The sequence below is a fragment of the Ascaphus truei genome, chromosome 1 (assembly GCF_040206685.1).
Source record: "Ascaphus truei isolate aAscTru1 chromosome 1, aAscTru1.hap1, whole genome shotgun sequence".
Taxonomy (NCBI): Eukaryota; Metazoa; Chordata; class Amphibia; order Anura; family Ascaphidae; genus Ascaphus; species Ascaphus truei.
Genome location: NC_134483.1, coordinates 499,681,186 through 499,707,129, shown reverse-complemented (window position 1 = coordinate 499,707,129; position 25,944 = coordinate 499,681,186). Strand labels below are relative to the sequence as shown.

General features: G+C 44.8%; 1 protein-coding gene across 1 annotated transcript in view; it reads left to right on the top strand.

The window, feature by feature from the left end:
- The window catches only part of LOC142504012 (uncharacterized), a 28,417-nt gene extending 11,884 nt beyond the window's left edge, over positions 1-16,533 (top strand). Inside the window, exons 2-6 of the mRNA XM_075617136.1 lie at positions 9,961-10,871; positions 10,950-11,162; positions 11,508-11,603; positions 14,987-15,064; positions 15,428-16,533. Coding sequence (XP_075473251.1) covers positions 9,961-10,871; positions 10,950-11,162; positions 11,508-11,603; positions 14,987-15,064; positions 15,428-16,533 — 2,404 coding nt within the window. The remainder of the gene's footprint in view (positions 1-9,960; positions 10,872-10,949; positions 11,163-11,507; positions 11,604-14,986; positions 15,065-15,427) is intronic.
- Positions 16,534-25,944: the final 9,411 nt, after the last annotated feature.

The following is a 25,944-nucleotide window of genomic DNA, read 5'->3' as shown; positions in this document are numbered from 1 at the left end:
AGGAGAGAGATTTGGGGGTAGATTGTGTAGTGGGTGGAAGGAGAGGGGTGGGGAGAGAGAATGGTGAGGGGAGAGAGAGGTGGGCGGAGGAGAGAGAGGCAAAGGGGAACGGGGGAGAGAGGGATGTGGGGGAGGTGAGAGAGAGGGATGTGGGGAATGTTACTTTTATGTCTGAAGCACTTATTCCCATGATCTGTAATATGTATTATTTGTTATTTATATGATTGTCACGTGTAGTACTAAGCGCTCTGTACACTAATGGGGCTATATAAATAAAGAAATACATACATACATAATAAAACCAGATAGTTTGTATAATTGTTTTAAATGCCAGATGTCTTTTGATAAATGCATGCAAAGATACTGCATCATATGGAAATACTGTATCCTTTACATAATGTGTTCTTTATCTTTATTTAATGCCACTACATCTCATCATTCAGACTACCAACTCATACTAGGTATTTTGAAACTTACAGTACAGTGACATTTTTCAAACGGATATAGTTTTCACCTTGACATAGTGCAAGCAATTTCCTGGGCAATTTGTATCATATATAAAAATATTCCTAGTAACATTTCTTATATTTAATGCTGATGTCTGAGGTGCCTCATCACACTAAATTGATTGAATCCACACAATAATGTCAATATCAGGTAAACTGTTTTTATATGCTATATAGAACTCCTAGAACGTAACAATTTGAGTTCCTCATTACTTATAGTAGCTACCTTGTCATAAGGTCTGGCACTCTAGAGGCCCCTTTATGTAGTAGCTATGTCATATGTATGTGCTCATTTTCTGTGGATTTTGTGGATTGCTACAGTATATGACTAGTATAGGATAGGTAAGAAGCGTGACCCGAGTGCTCAAGTGCTTTCCTGTATGCTTTGGACACTCCCATAAAGAAAGTAAAGGTACATAAAAAATAAGTTGTCTGACCAAGCAGCTCAAGCACGGAAGACTAAAGGGGACCACCTGACCTATTGCACCTGACCCATATGGACAAGCGTCTCAGCTCCATGATAGTCCCACTATCTGGGAGGTGGCTACCTGGCCTTGTGGACTCTCAGAATGCAGTGAGAGCTGGTAAGTCACAATATAGTACATATATAATACATATATAATACACTAGATTTCAATCTCATGCATACTGTACATGTCACTTTAAGCACAAACTTAAACATCAGAACAAACATTACTGTCTTTTTTGTAGTGTACTCACACATGTGATGAGCACTTAGCTAAATAACGTATGTGACATGCTTACATGTGTGCCCATATAAAATTACAACATACCATGCCTTCCATGTTGCATTAAGGGATCAATCAGTATAAAGTGATCCTTTGCCTATTTAAGGACCATATAGCTGCTCACTAATTACAAGAACAGTAGTTTAAATGTGCCCCCCCCCCCCTTGCGTGCCAAGCGGTCGCGGGTGCCGCCGGAGGCAGAGACGGACCCGCCGGCATGCCGAGAAGGTGGGGGCCGGAGCAGGGAGCACTCCGAGGCTCTGCAACGCACCCGGCTAGCGGGGGCCACCATTATAGTTGCACGCGCATGCTCCATGATTGCGCATGCGCGGGAGAAGCTAGGGAGTTGCGGTGGCCATTAGGGAGTCGCGCATGCACAGGAGAATTGCGCACGCGGCCCCAAGGCAAAAGCAGCCTCCACGGGACTACAGTTCCCATGAGGCTTAGGGCCAGGTACCCCAGGTGCTACAGGGCGGCCAATGGGAGTGCAAGGTTACTGAGAGAGCAGATTGATACTTTTCGTGGGCTTAGGAGCGAGTCAGTTGGAGCTGGGAGCAGAAAGGGGGAGGCAGGGTGTAGGGAGCAAGTGGCTCCTACACCAGGTAAGGTAATCCCCAGGTCCCAGGCAGGCCCCAATCCCTATTAGGGTAGTTGGTAGGTGCTGAGGGAAGGCCCCTAAGGTAGGGACCCTGCCCTTAGGTGAGTGTATGGGTGTAGTATTGTCAGTGACACAGCTGTCAGTGCTGTGTGCGCTGACAAGAAGGACACAGGGTTGTGTACAGTGCAGCTGTCGCAGGTTAAGCAGAGAAGCTAGTGAGAGGGGATCCGGGAGGTGAAGAAAGAGGTAGTGTGGGTGCAGAGGGTCAGGGACTGCCTGCATAGGACAGTTATTCCCCGCAGGCCCCTGGGAGAATCCCTGAAGTCACCATACAGTAGGTTGCAGTGCTGCAGGGACATCCCATAGTGGTAGCGAGCATCACCCCTTACTGAGTAGAGGTTAGGGACAAAGCACAGAGTTGCGGCGGTTGCAGTCATCTGGGATCAGACGGCTGGACACCGTGATATCTGGAGGCCACGTGTCGGATCGACGGATACTTTTTGAAGCTGAAGGCTCCGTGACCGGAAGGTATTATTTACATCAAGTGCACCAACACCGGTCAACAGGCGCTGATCCCGCCTTAGGCGTAACTCTTTGGGGCCACTAGTGAAGTGGCCAAAGGACTGAGCCTATACAAATATAGTACCATACATGGACACGGTCTGGAGCACGCGGTGGCAGGACAGAGACAGTACTCATTAGGAGCGTGGCTGAGCCACTACCGTTATAAGGACGGTACCAGTTATTAGGGTGTTAGGCCTTGCTGCCAAGGATAGTGTTATAAGTAATGTGATATATGTTATTGCCACGGTTCATTATCAAAAGGTTATATGTTGTGCGTGAATTGATATGATAAAGTGATAAGGTATTATTGCGTTACAGTAAACCAGTTAAAATCATATGTGTATGTATATGTTTCTTGCCCAGGGGAATCTCACATCACAGGGATCCTGGGTAAGTGGAGGCCTGCGCTATAAGTGTTACCCCAGGCTCCCAGCTAGCAGAGACTCAGATCTCCTGAAGTCACAGGTGCGTGCAGTTACCCGTAGTCTCTTTTTGGGTGCGTCAGAAAAAGGGCTACATAAGTGTAGCCAGGTCTCCCCAGCACTCCAGCACCCCCCTCACCTGACTGCCGATCGCGGGGGACGCCGCGTCCAATGGTGGCTCCATCCGGCGATGGCAGGGGAGAGGGCGGTTAGGTCCCGGCTCGGGGGTTGCCGGGGACGCGTGCGGCCGGTTGCCAAGGCCGCACGCGCGTCTCAGGGCTCCCGGCACTCCCGGAGCCGGGCGGATAGGGCGCCGCCATTGCGCTTCGGTTCGCGCATGCGCAGTAGGTCCCAGGCGGCCCCGATAGCTCGCGCATGCGTAGGGAGGCTGCGAGAGGCAGGGAACAGTTGCGTGAGGGCAGGGAAAGTGCAGGAGAGTCGCACGAGAGTAGGGATAGTTAGTGAGAGGTTGTGACGGCCATTAAGGGGTTAGTATAGGCAGAGGGGAGGAGCGCACGCAGCCCCAATGTTATTGTAAGGGCCTCGGGACTACAATTCCCATGAGGCTTAGGGCCAGGCACACCAGGTGGTACAGTGTGGCCAATGAGGGCCAAGAGTCTAAGAGGAATTGGATACATTTCGCGGGCAGAGAGCTGCGTGAGTCAGTTAGAGCAAGGTCAGAGGAAGGAACAGACAAGGGAAGGAGGTAGGGTGCAGGAGAGAGGGACTCCCCTGTATTAGGCCAGCACCCCCTTGGTCCAAGATAGCTCAGCTCCCCAGTAAGGTGAGTGTTGCCAGGGGCAGCCCTCAGGTTAGGGACCCTGTCACTTACATTAGTGGGAGCTGGGAAAGGAAGGTGACAGAGAGTTGGAGTCAGGGAGCTGTAGGGAAGGAAGGGTGCGGGGAGCGAGTGCAGCTTCTGCCCCATATAGGTACCTACACCCCAGGTAGGCCCCAACTCGCCACTAGTTGAGTGGGTAATTGCTTAGGGAGGTCCTAGATAGGGACGCGGCCCCTAGTTTGGAGTGCTGCCTTGTCAGAGTCACAGCGGGCAGTGCTGTGAGGTCTGACAGGCAGGCACCTTGTTGTGCAGCACGTTGGCTGTTAGCGTTAGAGAGGCTTAGGGACGTGGGTAGTTAGGGGAGTGGGACAGGTCCTAACCCTTTAGGCCATAGGAGTATCCCAAGCCACCATAGGTTTCTGTATTATAGGGACGGCCTATAGTGCAGCACGTGCCCCTTATGTAGGTAGGGACACAGAGAAGTATCGCTGTTCCCGTGAAGCAGTTGGACCCACGTTGGGGTCCACATAGACTGTTCCGGAGTGGGACCGCTCTAGCGGTCCACGTACAAGGAGGCGGTTGGAGGATCAGGAGGAGGCATCGCCCGACTGATCCTTTGAGAAGATTGTTGCTGACCCGAGCACCGGAGTGCTCGGCAGGTATTATACCATCATATGTGCACCAACAGGCCTAGAGGTTCTTAGTGACCCATTGACTATCACCCATTGACTATCTCTGTAGGAGTACGGGACATTGGGTGGGGTTCTTGGGACACTGGGTGGGATCACCTGGTGTCGGGGAATCGTCCTGCGAGACGTCACTGTCAGTGTCTCCTCATGAGAGGGACACAGGTTATTATTATATGTTAGTAAAGTCCTTACTTATATAATCACTGTGTGTGTGGTTTCTGAGTGGGTTCCTATGTAGGATCATTCTACATTCCCATAGAATCCTACATAGGTGGAGGCGCTGAAAGAAGATACGTTCCAGAGGATTCACCCCAGGCTCTCACTAGCGGAGGCTCAGACCTCCTGTAAGCCTGCAGGTATACGCACCACACCGGTAACACCGCATGTTCTACTCACCCACACCATATAAGCGATTGGGTGGGGTGGAATACCCGTTACATAAGCAACACTTAAAGAGTCTCAGTATCTAAAAAAAATGCCTGATTAATCATCTTATAAAAGGTATCTAAATGTCCAATGTATCTACAGTAGCAATTTTCTTTTAATAATCAGCATCAGCATCTAGTCTTGTTGCTCTTTCTTCTAATGATGTTCATCCCAATGCTTTACCTATCTATCGGTGTCCCTCAAATCATATTCTTGTATAAATGCATTTCAGACTTTTGGTGTTAGCCATTGCATACATCTTTGAAATAGTCACTTGTAAAATACTTAACATAACTTAGTTCCCAGAGCAACATGTTATTGCTCCACAAACGGGTGATAAACTGAACAGCTCTCATTCAAGAGCATGGGAGTAAAGTCCTTCAAAAGTTTAGCAACAGTATGTGGGATCTTTTTATTGTTCTGGTAAAATGTTACAGAAATAAAGATACATGTTAAAAAATTGCTGTTACTGCTGCGACACACTTTATTCGAGCAAATACCCAGTATGTACCTGGCAGATACCTGGAATGCGCCGCTCCTCACCTCTGACAAGCCCCGTTGCATTTGCCTTCCCAGCCTGGGTTCATGTCTGGCTGACGGGCGGCTGATCTGTTAAATGATAATGATTAGGATTTAATAGGCTGCAATGCTTCGCGTGTCTACCAGATGGCATAAATTCATGAATTGTAATGCAGTATATATATATATATATACTGTGCAGTATTGCAGCCAGCGGGAATAAAATGCTTCAATCCCTGCCTGGAAAATAACGCAATGCACTCGGGCAGAAAACAGTCACAAACCTCAATACACCCGGGTATACCCGAATTCGTGGGACTAGCCGAGCTCGAATAAAGTGTGTCGCCAGTGTAGGTAAAAGCAAATCTATCCATATGTGCTTACATGTACCTACGTTCTGTATGAATGTATTTGATGAAATCATGTATTTTTTTTTTTCAGGAACATCATGCAGACGTCCAGTGACTGTGGGGGGGCCCTTGTTGAGGAGGATACCGTGTCCCTCTTCCTCATGGATGTGACTGAGGAGGTGACAGCTTCTTTTCCAGCTGTCCCAACTGCACCCATGGCAGCCCCCCCAATGCACCTGAACCTTGCCCCGTTACATAGCTGCACCTGTAGCTGCCCCAGTAGCTTAACCCTCAGATGTACCCATAGCTCCCAACCCCCAGCTGTACCAGCTGCCAAGGCTGCAGACAGGTTTCTTTGGGCCCAGGACTAACCTTTCCACCAAGCCCCCCATCCACATGTTGGGGACCTTGCGAGAGCCCCCCACCTCCGTTTTCTCTTACACTCCCCCTTCTTACACACCTCTTTGCTCTCACCCCCCACTTACACTCCCCCATCACCACTTCCTTCCCCCTTCTCTCTTACACCCCCACCTCTCCCACCCCCATGTATTTCTCCCCACACTCAATAACCTCCTTCCCCAATATAGGCCCACACAGACACAGTGACACCCACCCACACATAGTGACACGCACTGCCTGGAAGGGTTGTATAAAGGGGGCTTGGGCATGTGAGATTACCTGGGATCCTTATATGAGCCTGCTGGAGCAGCATGGCCAGTACAAGGCAGAGCCCAGCAGGCCCTCGTGTAAGGGTTCCGCTCCTGGCTTTGGCTGGAACTCACCCTTACAGGGCTATAGAGCTTCCAGAAAAATCCCTCCCTGTACTGGGCAATTGGTTCTGGACTAACACTGCAGTCTGCTTCATTCTGCCTTATATTCAGCGCTGCCCATAGTGGCTGCCGTGCTATTTAGGTTTAGCCCTTCCATCAGGAAGTAGCTGAGCATAATTCTGAAATCGCTGTATTCCTGGTAACCTGTGCTTGCTACAAGCATCTCTGTTTGGCCTACCTTGGGTCTTTTCATTCTTGTGCTGTAGTGCTGGATCTCCGGCACTAAAGCTTCTTGGTTCCTGTGGCCTGTCTGCCTACCCTGCTTCCAGAGGCCTTCATCCCTTCCTGCCCTGCATCTGTGCCCTGCAACCCTGCTTGGCTCGCTTGGCCTTTGTGTGCTGAAACCCTTTGCTGAAGCTTCCAGTCACCTTGTTCCCTTGTTCCTGAGGATCTCCCATGCTGGAGAATCTACACTGGATCCCCTGCACTGTAGCTGCTCTGTTCCGGAGACCTTCCCTTGCGCTGAAGCGCCTACGCTGAAGCCCTACACTGAAGCTTTTTGCTGAAGCCTTCCTGGTACTCACCCCGGCCTGTGATCTTGACCTTCGATCCTGTGCCACCTGCCTTAACCCCAGACTGGATAACGTTTACCCTGCCTTCTCCAACCCCGACCTGGCTACCCACAATGACAGAATCCGCAATCCGGACCCAGCTTCGTGGTCTCAGGTCATGGTTTACCTATTCACACTTCTGCCTCATGGACCGGGTTTGTGGCAAGCACACCCGTTACACTGCGGAGGGAGGGAAAGATAGGTGGTGCCGAGAGAAGGGGTGGGACCTGCAGTCCTGCAGGAGAGAGGGGAGGGGGGCGGCAGCATGGAAAGGGGAGGGCACTTCTTTCCTGCAGGAGGGGAGAGAAAAAATGGAGGGCCTAGCTTGCCTGCAGAGAGGAATCTATGTGTTGCCGGAAGGAAGGCCGGGCCCCTTGACTGTCTTGGTCCGGGACAGCAGTCCCAGCTGTCACTCCCTCTCGGCAGCCCTGCCAGCTGCACCCGCCGCTGCCCGTGCTTCCACTCCGGCTGCAGCAAAGATACCGACCCAACCCCACTCATGTCTTGCTGATGTAATAGCAGGTTGCGCTGCTTGAAATACAGAGAGCAGGATTCGGTGTCCTGGATACACAGAGGCACATGAAAGGGAGGTCAACTCTCACCGCATGGAGGAAGCAGCACACCGATGGGAGCCAGCAACTCAATGGCATTATCAAGCTGCTCAGCTCAACCACCGGGTCATCATGCACATGATGTGCCAGCACAGAAGTGCTTTGACAAACAGTATGGGGCAGTGTCATATTCTCTAGCCTGCTGTTCCCATGCTTGGCCACCGGGACTGCTGCCACTCTCAATGTCTGGTTCTAGCCTGCAGTACCTATACTTGCCCACCGGGAGTGCTGCTGCTAAACTAAGGAACATTCCAGACTCTGATACCTGATACCTCTGCACCTGGGCTCCACCTCTCAGCCTGCCTATATTAACCTCCCTTTCCTGTTCCTCTTTGCCTGTTTATACTGGTTCCTTAGCTTCTGCAAGGTTCCTGTGTTTACTGCTGTGCTAGCTATTGCTATCATCCTGTTCCAGTTTCCTCGTTGCCGTCCTCTGCTTGTTTCCTGACTTCGCTACCTGCCGCCTGCCTCGGACCCCTGCTTGTTTCCTGACTTCGCTACCTGCCGCCTGCCTCGGACCCCTGCTTGTTTCCTGACTTCGCTACCTGCCGCCTGCCTCGGACCCCTGCTTGTTTCCTGACTTCGCTCCCTGCTGTTCCTGCCACTGGGATCCACTTCAGCCGAAGTCCAATCCTTGACAGAATAAACAGGCCCTACCATGGATTCCGCCGGAACAGACCTGGCCCAGGCTCGGACACTGCAGGACTTACAACGTATCATGGTTGGTTTCCAAGAACAACAAGGACACCTTATCAAACGTCTTGGTCACGTGGAAGAACAGGATACCCTCCGGAAAGAATGGGATGCCCGCCAGGTAGAACTTGATGCCCGCTGGGAAGAATGTGTCGTCCGCGCGGAAGGATGTGCCCTCCGCTCAGAGGAATGAGCTGCCGCCGCAGAAGCTGAAAACCGCGAACTACGTGTAGCTTTAATCACCGCATCTGTTCAAAAGACTCTGACTGTGCAAACCGCGCCCCGTGTAACCCTTCCGGAAAAAATTGGAGGAAAAAGACAATCTTTTCGGGATTTCCTTAATCAATGCAGACATGTGTTCAAGCTTCAGCTTACCATCTATAAAACCAACGAAGCCCAGGTTGGACTGATCATAACCCTGCTCAAGAATGAGGCCCTTGCTTGGGTCTCCCCTATGTTAGAACAGGATAGCCCACTACTAAGGGACCTGGAGGAGTTCATCGATGCCATGAGTCTTATTTTTGATGACCCAAATCGTAGTGCAACCGCTGAGGCAACTCTGAACAATCTTCGTCAAGGAAGACGCTCGGCAGCTGAGTACGCTGCTGAATTCCGCAGATGGGTTAACGATACTGAGTGGAATGAGGCCGCGCAGAAATATCATTTTCGGCAGGGTCTCTCGGAGCAAGTTAAAGACGAACTAGCCCGGGTGGAGACCCCAGAGAGATTTCAGGACTTTGTCCGTTTATGCATCCAAATTGATCGCAGGCTTACGGAAAGACGATTGGAGAGACAGGGGTTCATGCCAAGCAACCCCGGGTTTAGAGATGTCAGTACCCCAAGACGTTCCAGGGAGACTGAGGAGGAGCCGATGCAAGTAAATACACTGCGGGGACCCATCTCAACCGGGGAAAGGAATAGACGCTGAACAGAAGATCTCTTTTTATATTGCGGAAATGATGGGCACTATCTCGCTGATTTCCCAAACAAGTCCAGGCGGTCTTCTTTCCAGAGCCCTAGAAGAAATCAGCTGCATGCTATTTCAAAAACTGTTCTCTCTGCTTCTCAAAGGAAAAATAACCCTCCTTCGCTACACCCTCACCTCCTGGTTCCTATTATCATCGAGGAAGGAACACATCGTTTTTCAACCACAGTAATGGTCGACTCAGGGGCGGCAGGGAATTTTATGGACATAGAATTCGCCAAGAACAATTCGGTATCATTTGTAGCCAAGGAATGGCCAGAAAGGATGGAAGTCGTTGACGGTTCTCCCTTGAGCTCTGGACCTGTTACCCATGAAACCAGTAACTTAACACTAATCATGGAGCCCAATCACCAGGAGAAGATTTCATTTGGTCTCATTCCATCACCTTTGTTTCCAGTGATTTTGGGAATTCCATGGCTCATGATCCATAACCCACTAATTGACTGGAAGACCAAGACACTCACGTTTCCCTCGGAGCACTGTCAGCTAGCCTGTCTACCTAAAACTCCTATACCAGAGTGTGTAGGAATACATAAGATTTCCTCGTCTCAAAAAAATCTTCTGCCGGCTCCTTACTCTGAGTTTTTAGATTTGTGTGACAAGAAGAACGCGGATACGCTTCCCCCACATCGCTCTTATGACTGTCCCATTGAATTATTACCGGGTGCTGCTATTCCGTTTGGAAGAATTTATTCCCTCTCAGTGCCGGAATTGAAGGTCCTCAATGACTACCTACAGGAGAACCTATCAAAGGGTTTTATCCGACCCTCTACTTCTCCAGCAGGCGCTGCGCTCTTCTTTGTGGGAAAGAAAGACGGTTCTCTACGCCCCTGCATTGACTATCGGGAACTAAATAAGACAACGGTGAAGAATAGGTACCCATTACCTCTGATTCCTGAACTATTGGAAATAATTCGGTCAGCCAAAATCTTTACCAAATTAGATCTCAGAGGAGCGTATAATTTAGTCCGCATTCGACCTGGTGACGAATGGAAAACAGCCTTCCGAACCCGTTATGGGCACTATGAATATCTGGTGATGCCTTTCGGACTCTGTAATGTCCCTGCTACCTTCCAGCATTTAATCAATGATGTCCTCCGAGAGTTATTGGACCAATTCGTAGTGGCATACCTGGATGACATCCTAGTCTTCTCAGATAACATCATGGATCACCAGAGACATGTCCGAATTGTCCTTGAGCGTCTCCGTAAGTACAAATTATACATCAAGTTAGAAAAATGCGAATTCGAAAAAACCAGCATGCAATTTCTCGGTTACATCATCTCTCCCGAGGGTTTGAGTATGGACCCAGGCAAGATTCAAGCCGTGGTGGAATGGCCAATCCCTCGGAATGAAAAGGACATTCAGAGATTTGTGGGTTTTGCCAATTTCTATAGACGTTTTATTAAAAATTTCTCTGGCATTATTGCCCCAATCACCCAACTCACACAGAAGGAATTCCCCTTCAAATGGTCTCCTGAAGCGGATGCGGCATTCGAACAATTGAAGTCACTCTTCACATCTGCCCCTATCCTCATCCATCCAAATCCAGAATTACCATTCATCTTGGAAGTGGATGCATCCGACTCCGCTGTTGGTGCCATTCTGTCACAAAGAATTGGACCCAAGATGCTCCTTCATCCATGTGCCTTTTATTCATTCCAAATGTCAACAGCTGAACGAATTTATGACATCGGAAACAAAGAACTCTTGGCTATAAAAGCTGCATTCTCTGAGTGGAGACATCTACTGGAGGGGGGCAATCACCCAATTACGGTCTTTACGGATCACAGGAACTTAGAATTCATTCGATCCGCAAAGAGACTGTCTGCGCGACAAGCCAGGTGGGCTCTCTTCTTTGCAAGATTTCAGTTCCACATCTCCTACCGTGAATAGAACAGAGAAACCCGGGCGCTACCTGGAACTAAATTGGAGTTAGATTGGGGTATACTATCCACCTTGAGAGTGGGCAAAGTGTCCCTCTGTTGCTGTTCCTCCTGCGACTCAAACCCCAAAGGAGGATCTACCCAGGATCCTTCAAAGCTAGAGGAGACAGAAAAAGGGGGATGGGGGAGCACAGGTGGAATGGTGTATAATCTGAATTCAGGTATGTGAGACTCTGAACTGCTGGTGTGGGTGATGTGAATCTATATAAAGTCTCAAACACTCACACGGCCTTGTGCAAATGCATGTGCATCAAGGTATATTTACGTCCTATGTTCTTTTCTTTAAGGATCTCGTCTGTGCTTTTTCTTCTTCGTTGGTGTGGATTCGCCTGTTTTGTTCTGGAGTACTCCACCTCTCGTCCGGGCTGGTTTTTCTGTTTCTGGTATTTGTTGTTACCCTCGGAATTAAAGAACACAGGTTGAGCGACAATGAGATAACATGCAATGAGAACAATCTAAGTGGGGGTGATCTATAAGGTAGACGGTGAATAATCAAACACTCACACGGACATGTGTGGGTGTACTCAAGGGCTAGGGTATCTTTTGACTCCCAGGGTTAGTCCCACTGTTCCAAGTGGCAAGTGAATGATGATTATTATAATAATAAATATAAAGTATTGTTACTCACACGGCCAAGTGTGAGTGCACACTTGGAAAGGTATCTTGAATTGGTCCTGCTGTCCTGTGCTGGAGAAATTCTAACCACTCCTGTCCTGGATTTCTGGCTCCCAGGTAGGTAAATGAGGATATAAGTCCAAGGTACCAGGCAGAAACTTTATTGAAGTAGTAGACAAATGAACAAATAAAATAATAAAAACAGGGGTATGTGACAAACCCTCCGCTTGCTCAACTCTTGAGCTGCGGTAAGGGAAGGGGTGGGAGGCCTGTCTCTGGGATGTTTAGCAGTCTCGTGGTGCTACAGCCGCTCGCTCCGCGTCCGGATGGAGCTCTGTACTTCCCTGTTCCTGCTCCCGACGGTGGCCGCAAAGGATCAAAATAGTGGGGGGATTTTGAGCAACGCGTTTTGCCCTATGGGCTTCCTCAGGCTCCGTAGTTAGCCTGAGCCTGAGGAAGCCCATAGGGCGAAACGCGTTGCTCAAAATCCCCCCACTATTTTGGGAGTACGCGTCGGAGTGAACGTTCTGTTCAGGGGAGTGATGTTGCTGGTGCACCGAGTGGTGTTGCTGGGAGTGGGAGTGCTGTTGTTGGGAGTGGGAGTGCTGGTGCTGCGAGTGGTGTTGCTGGGAGTGGGAGTGCTGTTGTTGGGAGTGGGAGTGCTGTTGTTGGGAGTGGGAGTGCTGTTGCTGTGAGTGGGAGTGCTGGTGCTGGGAGTGGGAGTGCTGTTGCTGTGAGTGGGAGTGCTGGTGCTGGGAGTGCTGGTGCTAGGAGTGTGAGTGCTGGTGCTAGGAGTGTGAGTGCTGGTGCTAGGAGTGTGAGTGCTGGTGCTAGGAGTGGGAGTGCTGGTGCTGGGAGTGCTGCTGGTGGCGCAGTTGCTGATGGGGTGTCTGGTGGTGGCGTGCTTGCTGGTGGCCAGCTTTTGGAGGCTCTTCCATTGGAAGAAGGAGAGTCCAGTCAGCACCAGCCAAGCTCTGACCCTAAACCTGCTCGGAAAAAACGTGTGGAGAAGCCACGTAATCCTCGCTTCAATGACCAGGAAAATAGGGCTCTTGTCACTGGCATTCTGGAGCACTATGACAGTCTCTATGGACATTTAGTAGGTAAGTGTAACTTTACATTTATTATTCAAATACATGTGATCCTAGGTCATCTGAGTTTTGTTCATATGCAAATATGGGTACACAATATCTTTCTATGTTCATTAGTGTGGAAACACAGCTTTTTATCATGCCTTACAAGGACAAATAAACACAGGCGGTCAATTTGCCAGAACTGCATACAATATGAATGCAACCTTGCTTACATGTATAGGTTTAGTAGTGAATGCTCATGTGCTGCACATATTACACATAAAACAGCATGTTTGCTATCTCTTGGAACAGCTAGCAGTGTAGGAAACTGGTGCTTATATTATTATTCATTTACCTCATATCTTTTATATGTTTTTCAAGGGCGGACAAGTGCAGCAAGCAAAAAAGAAATGTGGGACACAATAGTCATTGGTGTCAATGCCTGTGGGAATAGTGTCAGGGACAAGTATCATTGTCGGAAAAGATTTGATGATATTAGGTCCAAATTGAAAAAGAAAATACAAGACCAACGCGTGCATGCTACTGGCACTGGAGGTGGGCCCACACCACAACGTCTCATATTGACTCCATTGGAGGAGCTGCTTCGGCCAAAATTACTTACCGTCGTCGTGGAAGGCTTGGCTGGTGACCGTGACATTGGAATTTATCCGTCACAATTTCCAGCAGGTGATAAATATTACTGTACTAGGCGTGTCGTTGCTTACAGTTATTTTGCATATTTACACTGCTTTTTATACTGTCTTCACAATATAAGCATACCTGCATCTATATATGTATATGTCTGATTCTGTATATATATATCTCAAAATAGACATATATGTAGTAGTCCTACTAAAAGCAGTAACTAATATAGCACGTGCCATTGCGTGCTCATTTACATGTGAATTCCCAAAATGCATAGCTGCAGTGGAAGCAATTGATGGTGGGCGAAGATGGGGAACAACAGGGTAGTACACATGTGTAACACATGTTCATGAGAAATTATTAGTAGCTACAGGTACAGAACAGAAATATGTATCATATTATTGTGTATTTTATTGATTTTACTCCGACAAACATGACATTACTGCCTATTTTAAGCATGCATCAAAGAAATTGCATGTAACGGCCTACAAACATTACTGGCACTAACACATCTATAGTTGCTTATGAAAAGGTCCATTTTTGCTTTATGTCATATACAGACAGCATAATGAGGCACACGTATCATATGTTATGTCATTGTTTTCATAACTTAAACACTGCAGATGACTACTTAGCTCATCTACCATTGTGTTAAAGCAGCTGCAATTAATATCTCATCACAGCATACACTTCAACAGAGGGGGTGGGGTTCAGCACACACACTAATTACAGCCTCATTTCACGGTCAACTTAGTTCACACCATTTGCACCTGTTTCAAGTCATTGAAAGGTGTGGCTGATTAGGCTTTTTGGGGAAGGGAATACCTTTCTTACAACCTGAATAGCACAACTGAAGTTAATCACACTCATTTGAAAGCTTAACTCTAGCTACTAAATGCCCCAACAACTCATTACTTATCAAAGCGTACGTCACACATTAGTTCACTCATATCTATAGTTGAACTACTATGAAAGACACATTATCACACACGGCATGTGTTGTCTTGTTGAGTCACAGCCACATTCAGGTGTGCCACATCTTCGATTAATGTACCACACATATCCTCTACCAAAAACAACACTTTTTGCAATATGACCACCTTCATGATAACCATTGTGAATGGTCATCTCATGATAGTTATGTACATTATGATACTGATATCACTACACAACATATGATTTTTATGTACTCATTTAATCTATTTATCCTCACGCATTACTGCAGAAACATAGTATGTTGTATGTTAGGGAACTCAAAAATTCTAAGTACACAGGCATGTACAGTGTTATTACAACTATTTATGTTCACTTTCACACACATTTTCGGTTAAGGAACTGATGTTGTTAGTTAATCATAAATACAGAACATACAATAAGTGTTTGTTCAATATTTACACATGTAAATGTAAAACTTATGTTATTGTTATATATAGTTGCCCCTGGAGGACATGTGTCACCTGAGATGGAACAAGTGTCTTCACCTGGGTCAGCCAGCTCAACACTACTAGAAGGTGAGTGTATCATTTGCTGGCCATATAATATGTGCTCTTCTATATGTTATGTTGTCATGTGCATTATTTGTTTTGCACATCTTCTTTAAATAGGATTACTTAGTGTCAGTGAAAATTAAGTGTAAGGCAACATGTATTGTGTTAGTGATGTTAATTATCATGTAGGACTTCTGAGTTTAGAGCAACTTTTCATTCATTCATATTTCATACTGAGTCCAAACATTATTCGTAAGTCAAGGTAGTTTTTAATGAGGTTATAAAACGTATGCTAACATGTTAGGTGTTACTTAGGACACAGTACAATTACATAGTAACACAGCATACATTAACATGCCATTTAATAATGTGTACATTTCTTTTTAGAACATCATGGTGATGAGGATGATGAGTATGATGAGGATGACGCCACAGAAGAGACTGAAATACAATCATGTGACCATGAAGAGGTGCCAATAGAAACTGTTGTACCGCCAAATCGTCCATCAACTTCCACATACGATGCAATTGTAGCTTCAGAGGGAAAAATAGTGGACGCAGAAAATCGTCGCCATTCAGACATGATGACAGTGCTGGAAAGGATGATTGGACTGCAGGAAGAAACAGTATCACAATTGGCACATCTCCACAGAGTCTTCATTGAAGTGCCTAAACAGTTGCAAAAAATCAACACCTCATTCGAAGCATTAGTTGTTCAGCAAACACAAGCTAATTACTGGAGAATGACTAATGTACCACAATTCAACACCTCCCAGCCAGGATCTGTTCATGCAGGTCAGTTTTCACCACATTCATCTGATATTCATTCACCAGGCCCAAATGTTACCGGTCAAGTAGCAGACATTGCTGTGCAGGTTCCTGATGACATCCTACCGCTGCCATCTGTACAAATTCAGCAGCAGACACCTACAAAGGAGGCGACAAAAACAAAACAAGACACACATGAAACAGACCAACCATCACTTGTGCAGTGTCTACCAACTTGCTCACATGTGTCACTGGGCACAAGCCCTGTCCGTGAACAGTCACTACCCAAAAGCCCTGTAGGTGAGTCGCTGCCCAAAAGACCTGTAGGTGAATCGCTGCCCAAAAGCCCTGTAGGTGAGTCGCTGCCCAAAAGCCCTGTAGGTGAATCGCTGCCCAAAAGCCCTGTAGGTGAGTCGCTGCCCAAAAGCCCTGTAGGTGAATCGCTGCCCAAAAGCCCTGTAGGTGAATCGCTGCCCAAAAGCCCTGTAGGTGAATCACTGCCCAAAAGCCCTGTAGGTGAGTCACTGGCCACAAGCCCTGTAGGTGAGTCACTGGCCACAAGCCCCGTAGGTGAACAGTCACTGGCCACAAGCCCTGCCCGTGAAGTGCCAGAGGCCACTCAAAGTGGCTCTGTTGTGCCTAAAGTTGGTGGCAAAAGAAAAAGGAAAATTCAAGAGACAACAAGCAGGCCTGTTACTCGCTCGCAAAAGGAACAAAAAAAATAAATGTTATAATTCAGAAAATATGTCTTTGGCCTTGTTTTGTTGACTTCAGATTATCTAATTACTATTGTATGTATGCTGAAGACTGTGTTGTTTCCAAACTTTCAACTATGTTCTTGTACACGTGAAGTTTTGGAAATGTTAACACTCATAATTGATTGTGTTATAAATATTTATGTTGTAATCGTCTGTTCAGTAATGGTCCACCAGGAGCCAGTTGCTAAGTTTAGAGAAGCTGCCATTGACTTTGCAGCAAAACATTGCATTTGGGTGTGTTAATTGATGTAAGAATTGCATATGCATATTAGTCACATGCAATTATTAAAACACCTAAGTAAGTGCAAACATCTTTCTTGTACGTGTACAGCAGGATTATGTGTAAATTATTACTTACCTTTGCCTTGCTTGGCCATTGTAATTTTGTCCTTTAATCAGTTGTGTGTTCGTTTCTATAACATCTCAGAATGTATAATAATATATACACACACACACACACACACACACACACACACACACACTGAGTGAGTGTGAGTGTGAGTGTGTATATATATATGTATATGTGTATATATATATATATATATATATATATATATATATATATATATATATATATATATATATATATATATATATATATATATATATGTATATATATATGTATATATATATATATGTATATATATATGTATATGTATATATATATATATATATATATATATATATATACATATATATATATACATATACATATATATATATATATATATATATATATATATATATATATATATATAGTACTATATAAACTGGTATACACAAACTAATACACTTCATGCTTCCTTGTGAAAACACTATTTTAATAATACAGGCCTAATGTTTGAGAAATATCCTAAGTATGAGACTCTAACAGTATTGTGCTTAAACAAATGTTTATTACTTAATTCAATCATGTTTCTCACCATTTAAATAGGTTTCATACAAGGTATACTTAATGCCATCAATGTTGTGTGTACTCCTGCAATATAAAAAAAAATAAAATATAATATATAAATATATATATATTTTTATAAGAGATATATTTATATATATATATATATATATATACACACGTATTTAAACTCATGCAGACAGGGAGTTAACCAGACTTTCACATACACACAGAAATGTAAGCGGGGAAAAAACATTTCTTTTTGCAGGTGTGTTTTTACTGATATGCCTGGCTAAGAAATATTTTCACACACTGGTCTTTGTTAGTTTTCAAAAAAACACTATGTGAACGCATTCAAAGTCTAGGGATGTTTTTCACAAACGAGATAAAAGAAGGAGAAATGTTTCTCCCACAGTCCCATATCACGAACCACAACTGTTAACCCAATTAGACAAACAAATCCAATTGGCGTTTGAAATAAGGAGTCAAAGTAGTTAGTTTTGTTGACCTTGACAAGGAAAAACAGGAGTTTGTTAGCCATTCAGCACATTCATTTTGATGAGCAAATAACACAGACCTGCACACAGCTTTTGTGCTACTCAGACATGGCTGATGAATTCGTTAACAATATTAATCCCCTTTTAGGGTATAAGTACATGATCTGTGAAGCCATCTTGAACAGTCGCGGACAGAAAGCAAGCACACGCCAAATCGATGATTTCATTCGAGCAAAATATCCTTATTACCAAGACCGTAAGCATGCACGGAATTTTAATTCCTCAATAAGATTCACTTTATCAAGTAATGACTTTTTTGAACGTGACCAGGATAAGCTACAACACACCTATGGTTTCTGGAAGATTGCCCCGGAAAAACAATTTCTCCTGAAAGACGGCACTTATATTGTCGTGAAAGGCATATTTATTCCTAATGGCAATAGCAATGTATCCGCTACTACTGATCCGTTTGAATCGATACGTGCTGCAATATCTGCAGCCTCCATTCCTGAAACCCACATTGTACAAGAACAAAAGTACTATGATTATGTACCAAGCCTTTCAGCTGAAAATGCATTGGAATGGGAACCCGAAGAAATGAACCTACCTCCCGACCAATTATTTGAAGAAAGCAGTGGCGATTCCTATGAGCGCATCCTGGAGGAGATATGTGCCATACTGGATTCAGCGGTTGGGTTAAGCGTGGATGAAAATGCCTTGCATTTCTGGAGCGACCAGTTGCAGCCAGGCGAAGAGTTAATTCTAGAAGAATGGTAAATATAACAATCGTTATGCGTTGACTCTGCGTTTAAATTTTTTTTTTTTTTGTAACCACCATTTTCACTTTCAATGCGTGGATACAGCGTAACATTGCAGACTGCATAACATGTAGCGATCACAAACAAATTGTTTCCTAATACAATATAGTAGGACCTGAAAGAGTAGTACACATTGCTGACGGAATAAATATACGTACTTTCCTATCCCTTTAAACATATTAGCAACATTTTACCATTACTCTAACACATACCTGTTTTGTTATCATGCAACATCTACAACATTGAAAACCGGGTCCACCACGTATGACGTGGGACCCTTGTCATGGGCCAAGGCGTCCTTAAAAAGGATTAGTGATGTAAGTCCCGCCCCCAAGTGACGTGCGCGCCTCAAAGCCTATTGGCTGTCATGTTTTGTTATAGTAACGGTAACTGCAGTGTGTGATGCGTGCGGCTCAGTGTTTGTAGGCGTACCCTGGGCGTTAGCCGAATGTTAATTTAGTGGGAGGAGTGTTAGCGTGCGTTTCACGCTGGCTTAACATGACGTCACACGTATTGCATTTGCGCATTGTGTTATCGGCCGTGCTTTCTGTTCAAACACGTCTGTTTAAAAAGAATACAGATGTACTCGTTTAGAACGAATGTAGTTTCGTCTTCATTGTATTTGAAATAAAGATGTTATGTTTACTGGTATTTTCAACATGTATTGAACGCACAACGTACGCTTTGTTTTGCGCATGCGCTAACAGTTAGTGGAGCCAAGCGTGAAGTGCGTGCGCACACAAAGATGTGCGCGCACATCTTTCAGTATACAGGCAACGTTCACTTCTTATACATAGTTATGCCTGCTACAAATTTAAAGAAACATTACATACTGATGAACAGTTTTACTTCTAACATATAAGTGACTGACGTGTGTATCTACACAATCATATAGAGCTGCGTAACGCGTTGTCACGGATGCATATCTAGTAAGGTGCCATCTTTGACCATCATGTGTTTGCTGTATTTCAGAGATGTCGGGGAAGATACAATCGGATCAATGTATGATTTCAGAAGAGTCTACCTTTATATGAGATGATTGTGAGGAGGAGCCACCGACTACTATACTACATATGGAACTAATTTTATATTGCTTGCAGCGCTTATTAACAAACAATTAAAAATGTGATACCCTTATGCCTATATTGCATAAGCACTTAATTAACATAATGATGTTGCAAAAGAGTGCCTCATGAATTTTTATTGAGTGTTCTTTAATGACTACTAACATTTTATGACATGGTGTGTTTTATATATAACAACCATTCCCACTCTGCTAACACATTTGTGTATTCTAATATGTAATGGAACGTATGACTGTCGAAACTATGTAACAATAATAATAATAATATGAGCATGTTCATGTATAGGGCTGCTAGTTGTACGCAGCGATTTACAGACACATGTTTCAGCCTGAGGTCCCTGGCCCGTGGAACGTACAAATGTTTTTTTGCCGCATGAGGCACAGGGAGATAAAGTGACTTGGCCAAGGTCACAAGGAGCCCACACCGGGAATTGAACCAGACTCCCCTGCTTCAAACTATCAGTGCCAGTGTGTGTCTTTACTCAGTGAGCCACTCCTTCTCCCAATGTAAAGGACACTTACAACCAAGTAGCCATTTATTTTTAAAATCTCTTGTTACATGGGTATGTAGATAAAATGGTTTGGGACTGTAGCAAATAATGTTACTGGCCAGATGTTATGGTCCCCTCCAATGCATGATGTTCTGAATATGACATCACCATCATGTTATGAAGTACGTTTCTGTGTATATTTCATTAACCTAACTAACTATAGTTTACTGTGTTTATTAATCGTTTAGAAATACATAGTATAGTCAATATGATGATATAAGCTACCATAATAAAGCTGGTGTTATCATTTGTCGGTGTTATACATGGATCCTACACCAATTGATAGAGACACAAACAGTTGTCTTAAAAAGTGTGTCTATGCTAGTGATGAATGTGCTCCCGTAAGTAAACAAATAAGTACAGTTATCCCCTTTTCTCCAACCACCTCTATATTACATTAATGGAAATTATAAGGAAACATACATAAAATGTGATGAAATGTGAGTAATCATTTTGTAATACAATGCACATGAAAGCTCAAGAGTAGCTAAATGCATATACATGATACAGAAAGTACATATATGTAACATTTGTGTTTAAACCAATATGTTGGGTTTTTAGTTCCAATAATTATAGGAAGATTGAGGTAGCCACATCTTAAGTGAGATGTCAGCAAATATACATACCATGATCAGTCATACTGGAGATATACCTATAATGCAAAGGAACAATATATAAATTGCAAACATTGACATGCCATCTTCAGTACCGTAAACAACACAGCAAAGTGTGTATTTGGTGTTAAATGTACAACACCATGTATATTTCATGACATTCAAAATGTAAATCAGCCTGGTGTACACATCATATGGATGTACATGTTACACTGCACCAATAACATTGTATGTAAGCATACTAGAAGCATGAATGATTATGGGCATAATATGTGTTTTGTCTTAGCATAAGGAATAACACAATGCTAAAATATTATTGCTTTGTTACCCAAGTTGTATTCACATACACACAACTAAAGTACAATTGAAGAGGGATTATATAACCTGTGCAACAATAACATACCGGTGCCACATCCCTTTGTGCACACAGCAGAGAAAAGAAAGGTGTGCAACCCATATTCATCTGTGTCCTAACAGAAGGTTATATAAAGAAACATTATTGTTAATATAACATAATTAAACTATAAAAGTAGTACTAGGAACATATGAGTTTGTACTTACAAGAAAAAAATGAATTGATGAGATTCTGTCGTGTCTGGCCACCACTGGCTGTTTGTTCATTTTCAGCAGCTACATGGGTGGGATGCTCGTCTACCAAAGCCTCAGCTAGGTCTGACTGTACATTGTGCCTGAGTGCAACATTGTGCAAAATGCAACAGGCAAGGATAATATAAGACACTTTTTGAGGCTTGTATAGAAGAGCCCCACCAGTTCTGTCCAGACACCTAAACCTGGTCTTGAGTAGGCCAAATGTCCTCTCTATAACAGATCTTGTAGATATATGGGCTGCATTGTACCTGTCCTCTGCTTCAGTTTGAGGGTTTAGCACCGGAGTCAAGAGCCACGGCCTAATTCCGTATCCTGAGTCACCTATAATGAATGGAGCACACATAAGCTGACATTAGTGATCAAATTGTACAATGCCAACATTCCTAAATCAACATGTGTTTTGTGTTAGAACATGTAAATATGTACTCACCCAGCAGCCAACCAGGTTCAAAATGTCCCTCTTCGAACGCATGGAAGACTGAAGAGTTCCTCAGGATAGAGGAATCGTGACTGGAACCAGGGAACTTGGGTACCACATGCATTATCCTCATCGTGGCATCACATACCACCTGTACATTGAGTGAATGGTAGTGCTTCCGATTGCGGTACACATGCTCACTCTGACTAGGTGCAATCAAAGCAACATGTGTGCAATCGATTGCACCCAGCACAGATGGTATCCCTGCTATATTATAAAAGCCAGTCCTGACTTCCAGCCACTCTGTTGCCTCTGTAGGAAAATGAATATAATTCCTAGCGCGTCTATTGAGTGCATAGAGAAACTGGGTCAAGGCCCGCGAGAATGTAGATTGCGAGACCCCGCCCACTATGCCCACAGTTGTCTGGTATGACGCGGAAGCAAGATAATGTAATGAGCACAGCATTTTAACAAGCCCAGGGACTGCACGACCTCTGGCTGTGAAAAAATCTAAATCCCCCCTTATCTCCTCATAAAGAGCTAAGATTGCTGCTGAACTCAAACGATAGCGACTTACAATCTCCTCCTCACTCATCCCATCTAACAGGGTTCTCTCCCTGTACAGACGCGGACGAGGCACAAGTTGTCTCCTCTGTCTTCTCCTCTGATCTCCTGTCCCTCTACCTGTCCCTCGGCCTGTCCCTCTCCCTGTCCCTGTCGTATCCGCGTCTCTGTCACTGTCCCTCGGTGTGTCCCTACCTTGCCCTATATCATTCTCTTGATCAGCAAGCATGTCATAGAAAAGAATGTTCCTGCGTCTCCTAAACATTCGCAACATTTTGAAATGAGTAGCTGTGAATGAGCAGGTAATGTGCGTCCTTTAAATAGGTATGTGATGATGTCAGGTGACATAGTAAAATGCAAGGTGTTACATTAACATAATAAAGTACTTCTGTGGCAAGCTGTGTGCACTTGTTGTTCTAAGTATTTGTTGTGTGTATTCTGCAGGGAATGATGATATTTGGCAATGATGTGACGTGAAGCTTTGTACAAAGATTGCTTGCAAATAAATAGTTGCATGTGCAATGCATGTAACACTTGTGAACGCAAGAGTCAGTCATGTAATGAGACAAAAAGGCTGAGATTGACGTGGGAAAAGTTTTGTGTAACATGTGTAATTATCCATGTTATTGTGACATGTTGGCAACAATGAATAGTCGTGTGCATATGCATGCATTTGTGTAAGGAGGATAGTTGGTATAGAATGAGTTTACAAGGTGTCCCAATGATGAATTACTGTACATGTGTGTATAAGTTAGGTTGAAGTGCTTGTAATGCAACGGTTACAATGTAAACATGCAATGTGATTGAGCGTCCAATAAGTGACGTCATGAAAATAGGGAGGACCCAAAAGTATATGTAAACATGAGAAGACAGATGTACATGAACGTTTAAAGATGCGTGTCACATTACAAGCATTGTGTAATGTAAAGGAAGATGAATATACTGTGTATGTGTGACATGTGTGACATGTGTAACATCATGTAAATAATTGTCGCTGAGTTGAGTAAAATGTGTGATATGATGTGAGGTTCTCCTTTAAGAGTGTAGTATAGTATTTTCCCTTGCCACATCATCATATGATGAGTAATGTGACCCGCAAATGCTGAAAACATGTAAAAGTCGAATGTTATGCAAATAAGACACATCAGCTGTGACACAATGCAGGGAATGCCCCCACACTGTAATGCAAATCCCCCTTGTATTGTGAGCAATGAAACGTAAACAGTACTATACTGTTATACGTCCCCGCTCCATTGACTTCCATTGATGTACAGAAGATTTTTTTTTTCTAAGTGCCGTTCCGGCAGCCTTAGCGATCGTTCTCCCGTCCAAACTGCCAACTTTAGTTGGCGGGAGAAATCGGCCATAACATCTCAATTTCGTAGTGCCGATCAGCCCCGATAAGCTGTTTTTTTTTGTTGAATCCAGCCGATTTAAAAAAGTGGCGATCAGTGTCGAAAACAGGCTTATCGGCAGGCGACTGGCCATAACCAAATTATCGGCTCCGAAACCTGGCGATATGAAGCACTTATCGGCGCTTACTGAATCTCAAACCCAATTTTGGCTATAACATGGCCATATTTCCCTTATCAACGCTTACTGCATGAGGCCCTATGTCCTCTCCTGTGAGACTTGTGCTAGGACCAAGACCCCTCGAGCATCACCTGTGGGTTTATTGCAGCCCCTTCCGGTTCCAACTCGTCCTTAGGGGTTCATATCAATGGATTTTATTGTTGACCTGCCCCGATCAAGTGGACATAATACCATCCTGGTAGTGGTGGATCGACTTACAAAGATGGCTCACTTCATTGCAGCACTGAATCTTCCTTCTGCAGACCAGACAGCCAAGTTGATTGTGAAAGAGGTGTTTCGGCTTCACGGGGCTCCTGATGAGATCATATCCGATAGAGGGGTACAATTCACTTCAAAATTTTGGAGACCTTCTGTTCCTCTCTAGGAATTCGTTTAAATTTATCGTCTGGCTATCATCCACAATCCAATGGCCAGACAGAAAGGACCAATCAGACTTTGGAACAATACTTACGATGTTTTGTTTGTCATCTCCAGGATGACTGGATTGATTTCCTACCATTAGCTGAGTTTTCATACAACAATTCACATCATTCTACGACTCAGAAGAGCCCCTTTTTCTCAAATTATGGATTTCATCCAACCTTTATTCCTCGTTTTCCATCTTCGGGCCCCATTCCGGCAGTTACAGAGAAACTGTAGACTCTGCGAGACATCCAGGAGACCCTCAAAGAGACACTTCGTGAGACTCAAGTAAAGTACAAAAAAGCAGCAGACCAACACCGCAGACCCTCCCCAGAATTTCAAGTCGGGGATAAAGTCTGGCTTTCTACAAGAAATCTACGTCTAAAGGTTCCAACCATTAAATTGGGCCAAAAATACATCGGGCCATTTCGCATCTCAGCACTAATAAATCCAGTGTCCTTCAGATTAGAGCTTCCTGAGACCATCAAAATACACCCTGTGTTTCATTCTTCTCTGCTGAAACCTTTCCGTGAGAATCCGTTTTCTGGACGGAGACTTCCTCCCCCTGAACCCGTCCTCGTGGATAACGAAGAGGAATTCACTGTGGAGAGAATTTTGGATTCCAGGTTACACCGAGGGAAACTACAGTATCTGGTTCACTGGGGGGGCTATGGCCCAGAGGAAAGGTCTTGGGAACCCAAAGATTTTGTACATGCTCCTCGACTAGTCAAAGCTTTTCACCGGAGATATCCAGACAAGCCTAGCAAGGATCGTCCGGAGAACGCTCTAGGGAGGGGGGAGTAATGTCATATTCTATAGCCTGCTGTTCCCATGCTTGGCCACCGGGAATGCTGCCACTCTCAATGTCTGGTTCTAGCCTGCCGTACCTGTACTTGCCCACCGGGAGTGATGCTGCTAAACTAAGGAACATTCCAGACTCTGATACCTGATACCTCTGCATCTGGACTCCACCTCTCAGCCTGCCTATATAAATCTCCCTTTCCTGTTCCTCTTTGCCTGTTTATACTGGTTCCTTAGCTTCTGCAAGGTTCCTGTGTTTACTGCTGTGCTAGCTATTGCTATCATCCTGTTCCAGTTTCCTCGTTGCCGACCTCTGCTTGTTTCCTGACTTCACTACCTGCCGCCTGCCTCGGACCCCTGCTTGTTTCCTGACTTCGCTACCTGCCGCCTGCCTCGGACCCCTGCTTGTTTCCTGACTTCGCTCCCTGCTGTTCCTGCCACTGGGATCCACTTCAGCCGAAGTCCAATCCTTGACAGGCAGATAACAACACCAATAATGGTCTTACTTGGGCAACAGGGGCTGGAGACTCCGTGC